The sequence below is a fragment of the Callospermophilus lateralis genome, chromosome 2, assembly GCF_048772815.1.
Source record: "Callospermophilus lateralis isolate mCalLat2 chromosome 2, mCalLat2.hap1, whole genome shotgun sequence".
In the NCBI taxonomy this organism is placed as follows: Eukaryota; Metazoa; Chordata; class Mammalia; order Rodentia; family Sciuridae; genus Callospermophilus; species Callospermophilus lateralis.
Genome location: NC_135306.1, coordinates 207,146,944 through 207,162,468, shown reverse-complemented (window position 1 = coordinate 207,162,468; position 15,525 = coordinate 207,146,944). Strand labels below are relative to the sequence as shown.

General features: G+C 42.3%; 1 protein-coding gene across 21 annotated transcripts in view; it reads right to left on the bottom strand.

The window, feature by feature from the left end:
• Positions 1-15,525, bottom strand: part of Ppp6r3 (protein phosphatase 6 regulatory subunit 3) — a 134,868-nt gene that overhangs the window by 20,548 nt on the left and 98,795 nt on the right. For 15 of the 21 annotated variants that reach the window (XM_076847728.2, XM_076847709.2, XM_076847713.2 and 12 more), the window contains 4 exons: positions 9,503-9,589; positions 4,671-4,768; positions 2,983-3,037; positions 1,850-1,980 (listed from right to left, as the gene is read on the bottom strand). In XM_076847728.2, the coding sequence (XP_076703843.1) occupies positions 1,850-1,980; positions 2,983-3,037; positions 4,671-4,768; positions 9,503-9,589 (371 nt within the window). The remainder of the gene's footprint in view (positions 1-1,849; positions 1,981-2,982; positions 3,038-4,670; positions 4,769-9,502; positions 9,590-15,525) is intronic. The other 6 variants (XM_076847729.2, XM_076847715.2, XM_076847730.2 and 3 more) reach the window with 3 other exon arrangements.

Sequence of the window (15,525 nt, the reverse complement as noted above, 5' to 3'; positions counted from 1 at the left end):
CCATGTTCTTGTACCAGCACTCTGCCACAAAGCTAATCCCCAAACCCTTGCTCTCTAGTGGGGGGTCTCTGGATTGCTTAGTTAACATGATGAGTACCATCATCTTACTGTTAGTTTGTCCAGCCACCCTTTGCTCTCTTTTGCTGCCTTCATTTGGAATTTTTTATGATCTTATTTCCTATTTGGCTTGTTAACATTATTCCTGCTCTGTTTTGGTGACTGCTCTAGAGTTTGTAGTATATACGTCTTGAACTTATTGCAGCCCATCTTAAAGTGACAGAATCCAAAACCAGAAACAAAGCAAATGTCCATCAACAGGAAAAGAAGATACACACTAGTACATCCAATTAATAAATACTACTCATCAATAAAAAATAAAAAGGTATTGATGCATTACTTGGCACAATGGCCCTCAAAATAATTATTCTGAGTGAAAAAAGCTAGATAAAAAGTGTGAAATGTATTACTTCATTTATATAGCTCTTGAAAGTGCAAGTTAATCTAAAGGAAAAGAAAGCAGACAAGGCTCAGAAACAGGAGGGCTACAAAGGGCATAAGAACATTTGGGGGGCTGGGGCTCTGCGGTAGTGCACTTGCCCGGCATGTGTGAGACACTGGGTTTGATTCTCAGCACCATGTAAAATAAATAAAGGACTATCAACAACTTAAAAAAAAAAAAGAAAGAAAGAAAAAAGAAGAAGAAAAAAGAACGTTTGGGGGTAAGGACAAGCTTATGGTCCTAACTGGGGTGATGGTTTCAAAAAGGGTCACACGCACAGTTCTTTAGCATGCAGCCTAGTGTATATCAATTTCACCTCCACAGAGTTGCTGTGTAGACAACCCTGCCCTCTCAGCCTGTGCTTCTCTTGGGGGCCAAGGGCTTTCCGCCAGGCATGTCTCCCACCACATGTCCTTCTGCCCTTTCCACACCTGGTGCTCTGCAAGGCCACTCAGAGACACCTCTCCACATGAGGACCAAAACCTCATAGTAAATGGCAACGAACAAATCTGACTGGAACTTTGTCTTTAAAAAAAGGTCACCAAAAAGACACCTGCCTTTTACTGTCTGGCTCTAAAGCTACAGCAGCTATCTTGTGATCAGGAGATAAACCAACATGCAGAAGATAATAGAGCAGGAATAAATGAGACTCCAGGTCAATTCTAGATTACAAGAACAACATACCCTTCCTTGCTTAAGCTATTATAGAATCCTCCATGATCTGTGGCAGTCACTGAGAGATGCAACCTAAGTGCCAGCACACACAGGGACCAGGCAGCTCCAACAACACCTGGGAGATGGGGTAGGAGCTTTACCTTCCTTCTATACCCCTTCTGTTCCCTTTGAATTTTAGGCCATGGGAAAAACACTACTTATGAAAAAAATAAGTAAATTTTAAAAAGTTCAGCTACTGCTCTTCATCCCCGTCTCAGCTCTATGAAGGCCCCGATGATGACACTCATATAACTAGAACTGCCAGCACACAGAAGCAGCACAGAAGCAGCATCTCTTCAGATTTTTGTGACAAGAGTGATGAAAAAAAGACCCGATGGACCTAGATGGTATCCACTGCCAAGACCCTGTCTTTCAAGATAAACCTTTGGAAATGACTTGAGACAATAATAACTCAGCTGCTGCTATCACTGGGGGAACACTACTTAGTCAAAGGAACGAAGTGACACACTGATCGGACACTTGCAGCATTTTCCAGTGTGTGGCTGTGACTACGGCACTACAGAGAGGAGAACCAGCACCAGCTCCCCTGTGTTCACAGGGGCTTCCTCCTCACCATGGCCGCTAGTCTGCTACACGAGCTGCATGCAATCAGGGCTACAGCAAACCCTCCTTCACCTGGATCGCCTCTGGGACTCTGGCGTACATGCAATGTGCTTTTCCTCCCAGATGTCCTCCTCGTCAGAGCCACCATCATCAAACTGTTGTATTCTCTCCTTACAACACGCTTCAAACAGAGCAATATTACCCTAAATAAAACCAAGAGTGAGAAAAAGAAGAAAAATTTAAAATCTAATCGTTTTCTCCCCCAAGTAACCAACATGAATTGCGATTTTTCAATTTGCCTTATAAAACAGTGTCTAGGGGCTGGGGCTATGGATCAGCGGTAGAGCGCTTGCCCAGCACAGGCGAGGCCCTGGGTTTGATCCTCAGCACGACATAAAAATAAATAAGTAAAATAAAGGTATTGTGTCCAACTACAAAAAATAAATAAATTTAAATGTTTTTTTAAAAAAATACAGTGTCTATCACACCAAAATAAAATGTAAGCATCTAATTTCAACTTCTGTGTAAGTAACAAGAAACCCTAGAAAGATATGCAGAGCCTGCTTGCAAGTGGCTTGGCCACACACTTCTCTCAAACCCACTTTCACCTAGTCGAAGCTCCGTAGCGGTTAAACTTCCCTCCTGCCCCAGAGAGGCAGTCCCAGATCTTTCCAACAAGGAAAAATGATTCATGCTCCCTCTGCAGCTCCCAGTCCAGTTCACAGTGATGAGTGGCATGGTCCCAATCAGCTGCTGCTTCTAGCTCATCGCACCAGCAAGGAAACCAGTGGTCTCTCATGCTAATCACCCTAAAATCAAAGCTTTGCTCATTCCAGTGGCGGCTGCACCTGGGTTTTCCAAGAAGCCTGGTGATGAGAGGTGAGCCCTGGTCCAACCCAAGTTTCTCTCCTGGTAATATAAAGGAGACAAACTGCAGCCTTCCCTTTGAAGCCAAATGTCTATGCTGCCATCAAAAGTGACCCTGGTTTCACGAGCGCAGTCACAACTTAAGCCAGGGTTGCAACCTCATACGCAGGGCTAGGCAGCCCTCTAGAGTAGGTGACACGTGTGACGTCAATCTGACCTGTGGGCTCCAGGAGTATAGAGGGTACTAGTGCACGTGGCAACCACACCCGGGCTCCAACAAAACTCAATTCCACCCATCATGTGCCCTGTTACTCGAAACAGGAAATTTTCATACTTACACTTTCATTTGTATTGAGAGTAAAGTTGATGTCTGACACCCGATCAAAAGAAACACTGTAAAAAGAATGTAAGTGTGAAAACTGTTAATTATCTATAGGCTCCCAGAATCAGTATTCATGAAATTTCCTAAATTCAAAGCATTCACATTATCATCAAAATCTCTAAAGGAAAAACTGAACAAAACAATCTTCTTGTATAAATTATGCACCCCTCTTGGCATTAAGGATGCCAGGGGTGGGATGGAAATCTGAGACATAGCCTCTAGGAAACCTAAAAGCCTTCCGACAGAATTTGACATCATGGTAACAACCACAGTTCCATGAACCATACTAATACAATCAAGAAAAAAGAAAAACTTTCTTTTCGCAAAGAAAAACTACATTAAAACCTGAAAGTCGAGAAATGTTGACAGGCATCAGGCTTTCTCCAGTTACAGCTAAATCCACACCAATCACAGGAAATCCCCAAAAGCATAGCCAGGAAAAGAGGAGGCAGGAAAACATTCACAGTGAATAAAACTGTAAATGCAATTCTTGAGCAGATGAAGCTTTTAATTCTTAAGAGATCTGTTCTAATCAATTGTTATTCCAAACAACAAGTTTTAAAGAGATCTGGATTCCTAAGTAACACTCCTTGAGTCCAGACAGGTCAAGTAGGGGTCTGAAGGCTCTCAGGTGAGGTGGGGGATACAAGCCAGGGTAAAAGCTCCTGGACTAAACATGTAACTCTCCAGGAGAGTTCTCGCTCTTCCTGGATTGAGATAAGCCAATCCTTAAGGCAGCCGACAGCCCTCAAAGCCTGCTGTTTACAGTGGAACCTCTGCTCTACTGTGTCAATACTGTGTGTTTATGGCACATAAAAAGCTATAAAAATATTTTAGTTTCTCATATACTGTAAACTGCAATTTGTAACAAACAACAGCCTCCATTGGCTGCAGTTCAACAAATGACTGAGAACTGACTGCCGCCAAGGCCACACAGCAGGCACTGTGTGCTCATGGCACAATCAACACCCCCCAGGATTCAAATCCTACATGCTTCAATTCTGTTCAGTTAGCTCTAAAACTTATTTCCAAAATGCTGTTTACAGAGAGCTGTCCTTTCCCAAGGTCAGAGGCTAGAGCACTGATTTGCACCTGTGAGTCACTTATACATGTTCTATTGTCTCATTCTTTCCCATACCTATAATTCTCACTCACTCTCTCTCATCCTGATTACAGAATGAGTGGTGCAACTGTCTGGCTCTTGCCAGGAAGAATCCAAAAGTCCCTTATGATGAGATCCTGAGAGCAGAGAAAACACACAGGGCAGAGTTACCCCTGCCAGTCCAGCCATACTGGGAATGTCATACCGCCTTGCTCAGCCTGTTCATGAGTACGCCTCCAGACAGGAAATGAGGCACAGGGACTACTTACTTGGGGAATTCTACTTAACACCACCTAGAAGAACAGAATAAGGGCATGGGTTCCCAGAAGAATGATAATCTAGCAAAAAAACAAACTTTGTGATAGAGCTCAAGCACTGGGGGTGGTGCATCTTTCCTGGGGTGATATGTTATGCCCTGGGTGTCTGAAGCTTAAAGCTGGATATGCTGGTACTAAAGGGCCACCAGGGAGAGCATCCATCACAATCATAAAAAGGTCTCACAGAGAAAGGCAGTGACCGTGACAAAAGGAAGACATACTCACTTGCCAATGTCATCTTGATCTGCAAACTTCTCATCGTTGAAGCCAAACTGGTCAATAAAATTGGACGTCATTTGTTGCATCTGATAATCAGAAAAGGCCTGGCAACCCCAGGACCAGTGACAGTGATATAATGATTCTAATGACATTCTACATATTATTTGCCCATTTGTGTTTTAGAAATCATTTTATTTACATAGCCATATGGCTTTAAAAGTTGGTGTGTTTGTTTTTAATCAAATAATTTCAGACACATTTTGCCAAACATGTTTGAAATTTGGTTCACAATTAGTTCTATTGCACAAGTCACTGTGAGAAATGCTGAGTGACCACACTGTCCTCTGTTGTCAATCATCTTTAGGGAGAGGTCTGAGAAGTGATCTGGTGGCTAGTCTGAAATTATAAGGTGCATCAGCCATCTCATAGCACACCAACTTTACCCTAAGACCCAACAAGCACCGACCACCCACCCACCCTCCCTGCCATCCCTGGGGTACCCAATCCACCACAGCAAAAACGACTGATGAAAAATATCATGATCCTACAAACAAAATGTTCAGGGACAGTTCATTTTCTAAAAAAACAGACTGAAGTCTCAGAAGCTGGGCAGAGTGTGAGACAGAATTGACTTCTACACTACCTACCTTATGTAGAGGACAGAAAGTTCTCAAGCTCATCTGAAAGCACTCAAGAAAGCCTAAGATGTCAGAGGCCTCCTCACATCACTACCTAGTGGGTGCCCGGCTCATGTGTGCTTTCTTAATTGAACAATGAGGGAATGCTCTAATGGGCTCCATGGAAAGTGCCTACACTCTTCACACACGCCCGAGGAAGCAGACAGAAACAGCGAGTCAGGAACGACGACACACCAAGAAAAGTGCCACCTCCTCATTCTAACCCAGACGACCAACAGGATACATACCAACCAATGTGTGTGCTGCCCAGTGGACAGAGGTGCCGTCCCCCACAGGCCAGCCCCGGAGGGGTGGCTGGCTGACCTGAGCTTCACCTCTGTGGCCACTTGCTGGAAGGAGGCAGCCATGACCAAGTCAAACTGACTTATAGGGTCCACAGCTGAGTACAGCCCTGAGTCTACCCTGCAGATGCATCCTACAGAAATGCCCTGACAATTAACTCCCGATTGCTCATTCTGGTGGCAGGGAATTATGGCAGAGATAATCCAAATGGAAGGTAATTAAAAAACAAACCTTATATTTGGCTTTGGAAAGTATCTTTTGCTTAGGTCTGAAAAAAAGCTGCATCTTGGGACTGGGATCGTGGCTCAGTAGTAGAGCGCTTGCCTTGCACATGTGAGGCACTGGGTTCAATCCTCAGTACCACATAAAAAAAAAAATAACAAAATAAAGATACTGTGTCCATGTATAACTAAAAAAGTATTTTAAAAAAAGAAAGAAAGAAAGAGCTGCATCTTGTTGGCTAGATACAGAGAACCCCAAACCTCACTTGCCTCTCACACAAGACCATCACCCTGTTCACACAAACCCCCACACTGTCCCCTTTCTGGCCTACGGAAATGACATTATGTGAGCACATGGGGGCATGGAGCTAGTGGACAGCTGGCTACAGGACAGTCAATCATGTTATATTTGCAGAGGTGGCTTTGTAGCATGGGGTAAAGCATGGAGTGCAAACGAAAACTGAGCCTTGGGAATTTGGTTGAAAGCAGAAGAGGGCGGACAAGTTCTGGATGACAAGCTGAACTTTGGGCATATGAAAGGTAAACATGACAGGCAACATTCACTTCCATTAAATCAAAAAGAAAGAAACCAACTCCTCTCAATTATAGCCATTATTTCTTACACTTGGTACTTTTAAGACATGCTAAAGAACCAGAATGTCATTCTACCAGGAAGGCAACATTTGGTCATAGAAGGGTGAGGTTCTCTCCCAGTTGTCTTTTTACTCCATCATCAGAATGTAGACAGTAAGTGCATAAGTGCATAGCAAATGCACTCACACCTGCACAGAGACGCCCATATGCACTCTGTAGGTGTGAGTCTGCACCACTCCACCTGTGCATCTCAGAGGGCATCTCCATCAGCTCTGGGTCTACTGTGGCTTCTAGGAAGAGACAACCAGCAAAGCACTCCACACTTCAAACCTGATTTTACTGATAAAGCCATCAAAGCTGCAAAATCCACTAAGTGAAGACTGCTACTGTATTCTACTTAAGGGTGTACTGAAAGTACATGGAACTTGGAGAACTCCAAATCTGGAATGCACCACACAGCTGTGCAATTAGTACAATTTCTAGGACTGTCAACCTGGCCAAAGTTGGAACTATCCAAAGACACTAAGAAGTGAGCCATCCATTTCATTACACAAACCTCCTACCAGTACTGCCATCCAGTCACAAAACCAGCTTGTGATCTCACTTTGAGCTGACTGCCTACATAGCCCATGATGCAGTATGAGGTGGAAGAAGTGTCAGACCATCACCAGAGCCCTTCTGTGGCGTGGGCCTGAATTATCCAAACACTGCAGGCTGAAGAGGCCTCACCCTTCACACCTCTGAGAGACAGAACCAGGAGAATGGGCATCAAGGAGTTGACATTAGGAAACCCAAAAGGGATGGGGACAGAACAGTATAGGCAGCAGCATGGACACTGTGAGGCATTCACAAGGTGACATGTGAACATCACCTGTAGGGCAAAACTGTAATCCCCAGGGATTACTAATGAACCACAAAAAAGGAGCAGTTTAAATATAATAACCATTTCACTTGCAAAATGACTTTCACTGGGCTCTCTACACCTGGGGGCTTTGGCTACAAAAGGCTCAACTTCACATGTGAATGAGAATTTTAAGCTGCTACACATGCTAATATTCTGTTTAAAATGATAATGATGATATCAAATTAACCTAGACTTGCACTCTCCCCAACATAAATGACTAAATAAATAATGCTTTTGATCCTACTTCTTATTTTCAAATGACCCACAGCTGCTTTATACAAAGAAAAGTTTATGGAAGCCTGTCAATCTGAAAAGAATGATACTCTTTCTACTTCTAGAGGTTTATGAGGTGTGAATAAAATTCACAAGACTGGGCAGGAACTAGATGAGGGTCCTTTCAGTCAGTTTTATGACTTGGATTATTTTATATACAAGCCAGCATCAATAAAAACAAAACAAAAAGTTAGAAAACTCTTCAGAACTGATTATGACTCTGGAATCACATATCATGAGAAATAAGCAAACTCACTTTCTAGTTGCCTAAAATTAATCAATTCTACATTTAATTAGTAGCTGGAATTCCAGGATTGGGGGCATAGCTCAGGGGTAGAATGCATGCTCAGCATGTGCTGGGACCTGGGGGTTTGATCTCCCAGCACCATTAAAAACAACAACAACAACAGTTCAGGGCATCCTTTTTCTTAATTCTGGAATTTGGGAGTTCCAAATTTACTAGCATATTTTAAGATGTTTCAGGCATCCGACCAAGACAATTTATATTTAGTACCACCAAGCTTCATTCCAGAGGTACAGCAATGTACAGCACTCATGACTGGTTGACTATTTTGGTACTCTGCAAGTGCTTCAATAGAAAGACCACTATCAAATAGCTTCCTGGGGTAAATACCAGAGAATTCTGGGGACAAGACAGGACTGCTTATAGGCATGAGGCCTCACAACCAGCCACAGTGGGCCAACCTGGCTGATCAGTGCTTCATGAAAGCAAGGTGCTACTTTTTGAGAAGGCATGCACTGATGCTCTACAGTGCTCCCTGTAGGCCTGCTACTCTCTGGCTCTAACTTCAGAAGACAGGCTACCAAAGGGCAGCCGTGTCAAGCAACAGGGAGGCCAACCAAGTGTGGACATGCCACTTGAGATCTATCTGGAACGGTGAATGCTAAACTACCTTTGTATCAAAACCAAACGATTGCTTAGCCTCAGAAACACTGGAACATGAAAGGCATGCCAAAAGACAAGGGAACTCTCCCCTGATGCTTTTCCAGGCCCTGGTAAAAGACGAAGCCTAGAGACGGAGGAAAAAGAAGCCAAGCAACATTCAGTGCAGAATGGGGAAGGTGTCTCCTTAACTCTGCTGTCATACCAAAGCAATTTACAGGCCAAGACCATCTAATCCTAGTTCAGGACAATTTCCCCATAAAACAGTCATCACTTGCTAACCAGCTTCTTTTTTAGTTCCCAAACTTGATAACCAGCAGGAAAGTAAAATCATTTGTTGCTTTATTAGTTACATCCTGCTTTTCCTCCCAAATTAAAAGCAGCTGATAAATGGAGTCAAATTGGGGGGCAGAAGGATAGAGGTGGCAAGGAATTACTTCAAGTAAAACTTAATTTGTATGTTACTATAATATCGCACTTAAAGAAACATACCATTAACAGGGAATTGTTTTAAAGAGTCATCTGGTGCAGGGATGTTGTGAAAGTTCACTCTTACTTAAATTTTTCAAGTCTTATTTCTATTATTCTTACCGACAAGTCTCTATTACACGAATCTATTTAAGCAACAACTCGCTTATTGTGAGGTCTGTGTAATATGCATATGTGATATGACTTGCTAACTATTCAGTTAATGAAAAGGCATGCACTGCTGCTCTACGGTGCATTATTCAACTTTCCTGAAAATTCACTCACTGTTATCAGGTAAGAAACATTCCCTAGAAATAAATCAGTATAAACCTACCTTTCATGTACCCAACCCCTCACTATTGTAAATGCTTTTGCCTAACTAATAACCCAAATCACATTCTAATACATAATCTGACTCCAAGGTGATTTGCAAATGGCAACTAAACTAAGCATTTAAAATAAAAATAAAGAGCAAAGCTTTAGGCATGACTCACTTGCTGCAAAGAGGAATCCTGTGAGAAACCCGTTTCTTTAAAGTCAATTTCATCATCACTGGATGAATGAATATGGCAGGTTGTAACCTATATGCATAAAAATGTAAAAAACTATTTAACATAGGAAAGTTTTGGACATTTGTATCAGCATTTTTACGGAAAAAAAAAAAAATCACATTTAGTTTTTCTCTCAATGTGTAACAGAAAAAAAAGTAACAGTTAAGTTGTCAAACCCACCCAACCAGCAAGGGCACGACACGCGGTTTGGCTTCCTGGCTTGCTGTGGCCCACTTCTGGTTCCTTCACTCCTCATCACCAGCATCACCAGGAATTAGATACAAAAAGGAGCCGAGTCACTCCATTTAAGTGGTTACTTTAATAATTATTGCCAATTAAATGTTAATAAGAAAGGCTGAAGTAATGGTGCAGATAAAATACGAAAATAGTTGATGATGTGATAGGCCTATAAGGCAAAACTGCAATCCCCAGGGATTACTAATGAACCACTAAAAAGGTGGGGTTTAAATATAATAACTATTTCACTTAAATTTGAATTTCCTGCCCACACTAAGAAAAGCACTGTCCATAAACACTAACTTTGATTTTGAGTCAACAGTTCCTTGCTCATAAAGACCCCAGAATGCACAATCAACTCTTAGAAATTAAGGAAAAACAAATGTGCTCACCAACTCATGGATAAGTGATTTTTATTAATTCATAAAAGTCATACAAAATTAGGGGAAAATGTATTAACAATTAGAAATAAGATATACAAATGACTAAGTACAGAATTAATAATAGTAACTGCTATACAGCAAGTGGTAAATATGAACAGTCTATAAAATTCTAGAAATGATGAGCTATCTCTCCTGTATTTTTTGTAGAAGTGTTTTGGGCAGAGAATGACACTATGCTTAGCAGTAGACAACTGCCAACTCTTAAGACTATGCCTAACAGCTTGGAATTACAGAGACTGGCCTGGTCTGCTTTCAAAGTTGCTCTCACACTGGTTCAAGAAGCCCAGTGTACCCTCCCACATAGGTCTGTAGGAAGTATGGCTTTTGAAATTCTCAGTAAATCAATGCCTAAAGGTTACATTATTCCTTTTGCTTTGTCTGACCATCTTTGGTAAAAAGACACTAAGCCCAAGTGAAATGCAGCTGTAATAAGCTGATATCTGCAGTGACCTGGTCCCCTTCTCCCCAACCCCCCCAAAGGTATAGAACCCTCACATTCCAACTGTTAGTCTGGCTTGATGAAATCAGAGGCAGAGTTTGCTGTCAACGAAGGGTGCCTGCCTGAGTCCACAGCAACTTAAGTGAACAGCTGGGGAAACAGGACCAGGATGGCCAGGAAAACCCAGCCCATGGTATGGGATGCTGCTTGGTCCAGGCAGCTGTCACCTTATGGGACAATTGCAGTCAAGCAGACTCAGAGTCGCCTTGGGCGCATATCATGCTCAGCCAACGTGCAGTGAGAAGTGCAACTTCGTGGTGGAGCACAGAAACAGAACAACTCATAGAACAAGCCAGACGCACTGAAGGAGGAAGAACAAGACCACTGGCTGCTCCTAGCTGGGTGCAAGCAGGATGCAATACATCTTCATACTTGGATTTTTATTTTTTTTTTAACCAGAAAACCAGAGTTCATTAGCTCACCAATTTAGATGAGGAAAGTTTTGTAGAACAACTACTAAGCGCCAGATCCAGTGACACCCTCTATTCTATTCTATTCACAAGATCTTCCCCAAGAGCAAACTAGTTTTCCTCAGCAAGTTACTCTTAGTTACAGCAACACTATGCACACACCTTTCTGTCATGTTGAGGGAGGGTGCGAGTCTACCTGAGCCATTCCAGTTTGAATGCACTATCAGAAAGACTGGAAAGACCACAGCTTACCTGGGGGAAAACTTGCTATGCAGAATCCTAAACAGTTCCCCCACTCAGCTCCCACATGACAGAGGTACTCAGCTGCACTGTGGGACCACACCTTCTGAGAAATCTCCATCTTAGCAAGTGCCACCTTTACTCCTCTTCTTGGCTAAAATCTTTGGTCATGGTGTGTCCTGCAGCCACCCACATCTGCCCCCTACCTTCATGACATCTCTCACAATCCCTTCGCTCCTCAGCAAGCCCATTACCGTGAGTGCAAGTCCATTACAGTGAGTCCGTTATCAGTGAACCACCATACCCATCCCTTGGACTAATGCTAACAAGCCAGTTGGCCAGTCTCCTGCTTCTAACTCTGTTTTCAACCAGCAATCACAGTGATCTTTCAAAAATGTACATCACTTTTTAGTTCAAAACCTAATGGATTCTCATTTCATTAAGATTAAAAACCCAGGGCTGGGGTTGTGGCTCAGTGGTAGAGCGATTGCCTAGCACATGTGAGGTACTGGTTTTGATCCTCAGCACCACATGAAAAAACTAAATAAACAAAACAAAGGTATTGTGTCCATCTACAACTAAAATTTTTTAAAAAGATAAAATCTCAGGTGTTTACTGTGGACAACAGGGTACACACATTCTGGCTGTTCAGTGCCTCTCTGGCCTTCTGTCTTCTATCTTCTCCCTTGGTGCTCTGATACCAGCGCATGGGCACTGGGAACCAGTAGTCTCTTGACCATCTATTTTCATCTGCACATCTGTCTAAACGTTCTCTAACTCCCTCCCTATGTTTGCTCCTGAGCATTTGTCATCTGAAATATGCAGATGACACTGTGCACCTTACTCATTTCTTATCTATGTCTTTCAAAGCAGGGCCCTTGCCAATCTTCTTAGTACTGCTACCCTCCATGCCTGGCATGCAGAAGGCACTCAAACCTTTCTGAAGAACAGATATCAACAACCATTAATGGGGGAAAAAAAAAAAACCCAATGAGTGCTCAACACTCAGGCCACACTGATATACTACTGGAAGTGAAGTACCCACTTGCTGCTGCCATGCAAAGAGAGCTTCTGAGGTGTTGCCATCTTTCACAATAAAAATTTTAGCTTTATTAACTGTTAGAAGAAAGATTAAATAGGTGCCTTTCATGGGGACTGCCAAGGAAACCCCCAGCACGATGTGACAATGAAGCTCTGAAACCCATCAGTGAGCAGTGGGAGCTCAGACTCATCTCCTCACCACTCGAGTAGCCCCACTGCAGGCCCAGCATCTGCCCACTCCAAGGCTGGTGACACCAGCATCTGCTTCCACTTGAACCTCCTGCCAGGCAAGTCACAGTGTGTGCTCCAATCTCTCTACACCACCTCCACACACTGTCAACAATGGCAAAAAAAGGACTAATACTTTCCCCATTGTAGAGAAGCAGAGAGTGAAACTCAACTTTCTGAAGTTAGTACAAAACTTCCTTCATTATCTATCTAAATCCTTGCCGATTTTTATAGTTTGGGGGCTTAGTAAAAACACTGAAGTCCTTGCATATAATTAAAACACAAAATTTACAGAAATCCCCCAACATAAAAACATAACGACAATGTACGAATCTACCATGCACACATTTTGGCATGATGCGGTTGAAAGACTAAAGCACTTCAAATATCCCAGGGTTTAATTAAAATGTTGCACTATAAGCAACCATAGCTGGGGGCTGATATAGCTACATAAGTGAAAAGGTCCTTGGGCCAGGACCCTGCATGACAGATAAGTATGCAGTATATAAATGAGTGCATCCTTTTTGTGAACAGAAAAATAAGAACCAGCCGGGGCAACATACCAATATATGAACTCAAGCTGAAATAAACGCCAGGCAGGTTGGTGAGCCATCCTAAAATCAACTAAGCAAAGGCAGTAGATGTGATCTTTCTACTTGTAAAGAGACAGGGATAAGCAATCCACTACCCAGCTGCCAAGTCCATGATAAACATGTTAGAAGGGCAAGTGCTTTTTTCACTACTTTCACGTGTGGGCATTCTCCTTGTTATTTTTCCTCGGGCAAGTAAAGCCTCCTGTATTTATCAAGTTGTATTTACAGTCTAATTCACAATACCTATTTTCCCACAGTTCCCAACCCCACAGAGATAACAGCTAGAAAGCATTTTGGGCAAAAAAACATAGTCTGGAGAGGGCAATTACAATGTCCTTAGTGACCTAGGATTAACACCTAGTTATCTTCAAACACTTGGAAGATCAGCAGCCCTTGAACAATACAAAGCAAAATTCCCTCCAGGAAGGACTTATGCTTTGGGACCAAAGAATTGAAGAGGTCTGGAGACCAACCTGTCTCAAGAGACAGCAAGATCGGAGAGTGGGGCTAACTCATTACATGTCAGCAATGTAGCAGGGCTCCACAAATGTGACCTATCTGTTATACAGGCAACTTCTCCCTACTTCATTTTATGTTGAATATCTACATGTAGGCCAAGTATGATGCTGCAAAGGAGAACTGTGCTCCAGTTTGAGTGGTGGATGGAGCTCACGGTGACCTTCCATCCAACACAGGTGTAAATGCCTGTGACTGATTGACTCAGAAGGGGCTGAACCTGTCCTGGGTGCTGTGGGTCTGTGCCCTCCATGGGGACATGCACGCATCTATATACTCACACGGCAGATTCACTGGCGACATGAGGGGTCGGAGTGTTGTCTGGACTACAATGAAGTCCTCCTTTACTACAGAACTGCTCACCAGAGGAATCTGCTGAGTCACCCAAGATGGAAGTCTTTTTAAAAAGCCTGATAACAAGTTAACTGGACACTTTTGACTTCTTCTTCTGAAGTAATTCAAAGGATACTTTTAAAAGAAAGAGTTTCCCAAACAAAATCAGAACATTTCTAAATATTCCTTTATCATAAGATAACAAGGAAAAAAAATCCCCTTAAAGGAGACTCCATTTAGCCTGCATTGTTAATAAGGAATTAATATGGGAACCTCTAAAATGAAATGGTTAATTTCACAGAACTGGAGGATAATTTTAAAGTACAAAAAAAAAAAAAAAAACAAAAAAAACCCTGACTACCTAGAACACTCAGATGATATTTTGGTAACTAGTCCAGCTTAAATTATTTGAATCAATTTGATTAGTGAAAGGAACCCAAAACTAACTAAAATGGTAATACAATTACAAAAACCTTAACCTTTTCTTGACAACCCACAGAGTATCAGCATGAACATTCAGTTTCTCTGATGGGATGCAGCTCCCATAAGCCCTTGGGCTCATTTTAATTAAATGGTCCCACAAAGCTCTCTTTCTATAGTGAGGTCTACTTCATAACTCTTACAACTTTTCATACTTCCTAATTATACCACTATATCCACCTTAAAAAGCAATTACCCTACCACTGTCAAGACTGGAAAAGGCTAACCAGATCTGTCAGGCAGTCCACTGAGTCAGAGGCACAGACCCCTGAGGGAGTGTGGTCCCAGATGGGTCAGCTCGTGGCTGCTCAGCTACTTTCAGAGCTGCTTCCCTCTTGTCTTTCAGTTATGTTCTCAACAGACAAGGCTACCAGATACTTGAAAAGCTAACAGTTCAGGTGTTATTATATTCTAGAAATTTAAGAATACACCTGAATTTCAAATGACAAATTAAATGCTGGACAGCACTACTCCTAGGTCAAGGCTGCCACCTCATCAGTTGGCAGATGCTTACAAAAGAAAATGCTTTAGTTATCTTTAAAAGCAAAAACAAAGCAATACTTACCTTAAAAGTTAATGCATTAAAAAAACAAAAATACATTCCAAAGTCCAATATAATTTTTAAGAAATTATCAGTGCCATTATTCCCTGGCTATAAAGTACCAATTCTGTTAAGGGTTTTAGTGCTAGAGTTTCAAAGTCATGTACAAAATTTTCCCCCACTGGGAATTACCAAAAATGAGAGTAAACTTAGTAACATTAGAAAACATCCACAGGAATATTTAGGATTTCTAAGCACCAAAGTTACCTGAAACAAGACACAAACCCCACAGAATAAAAGGCAGAGGCTGCTATTGAGGTGCCTAGGGAGCAGGGTATGGAAGGAAATGATGAGAAGTAGAAATTGGTGGCTTTTTAGAGCCCTTTTGTCATCCAAAGCAGGTAA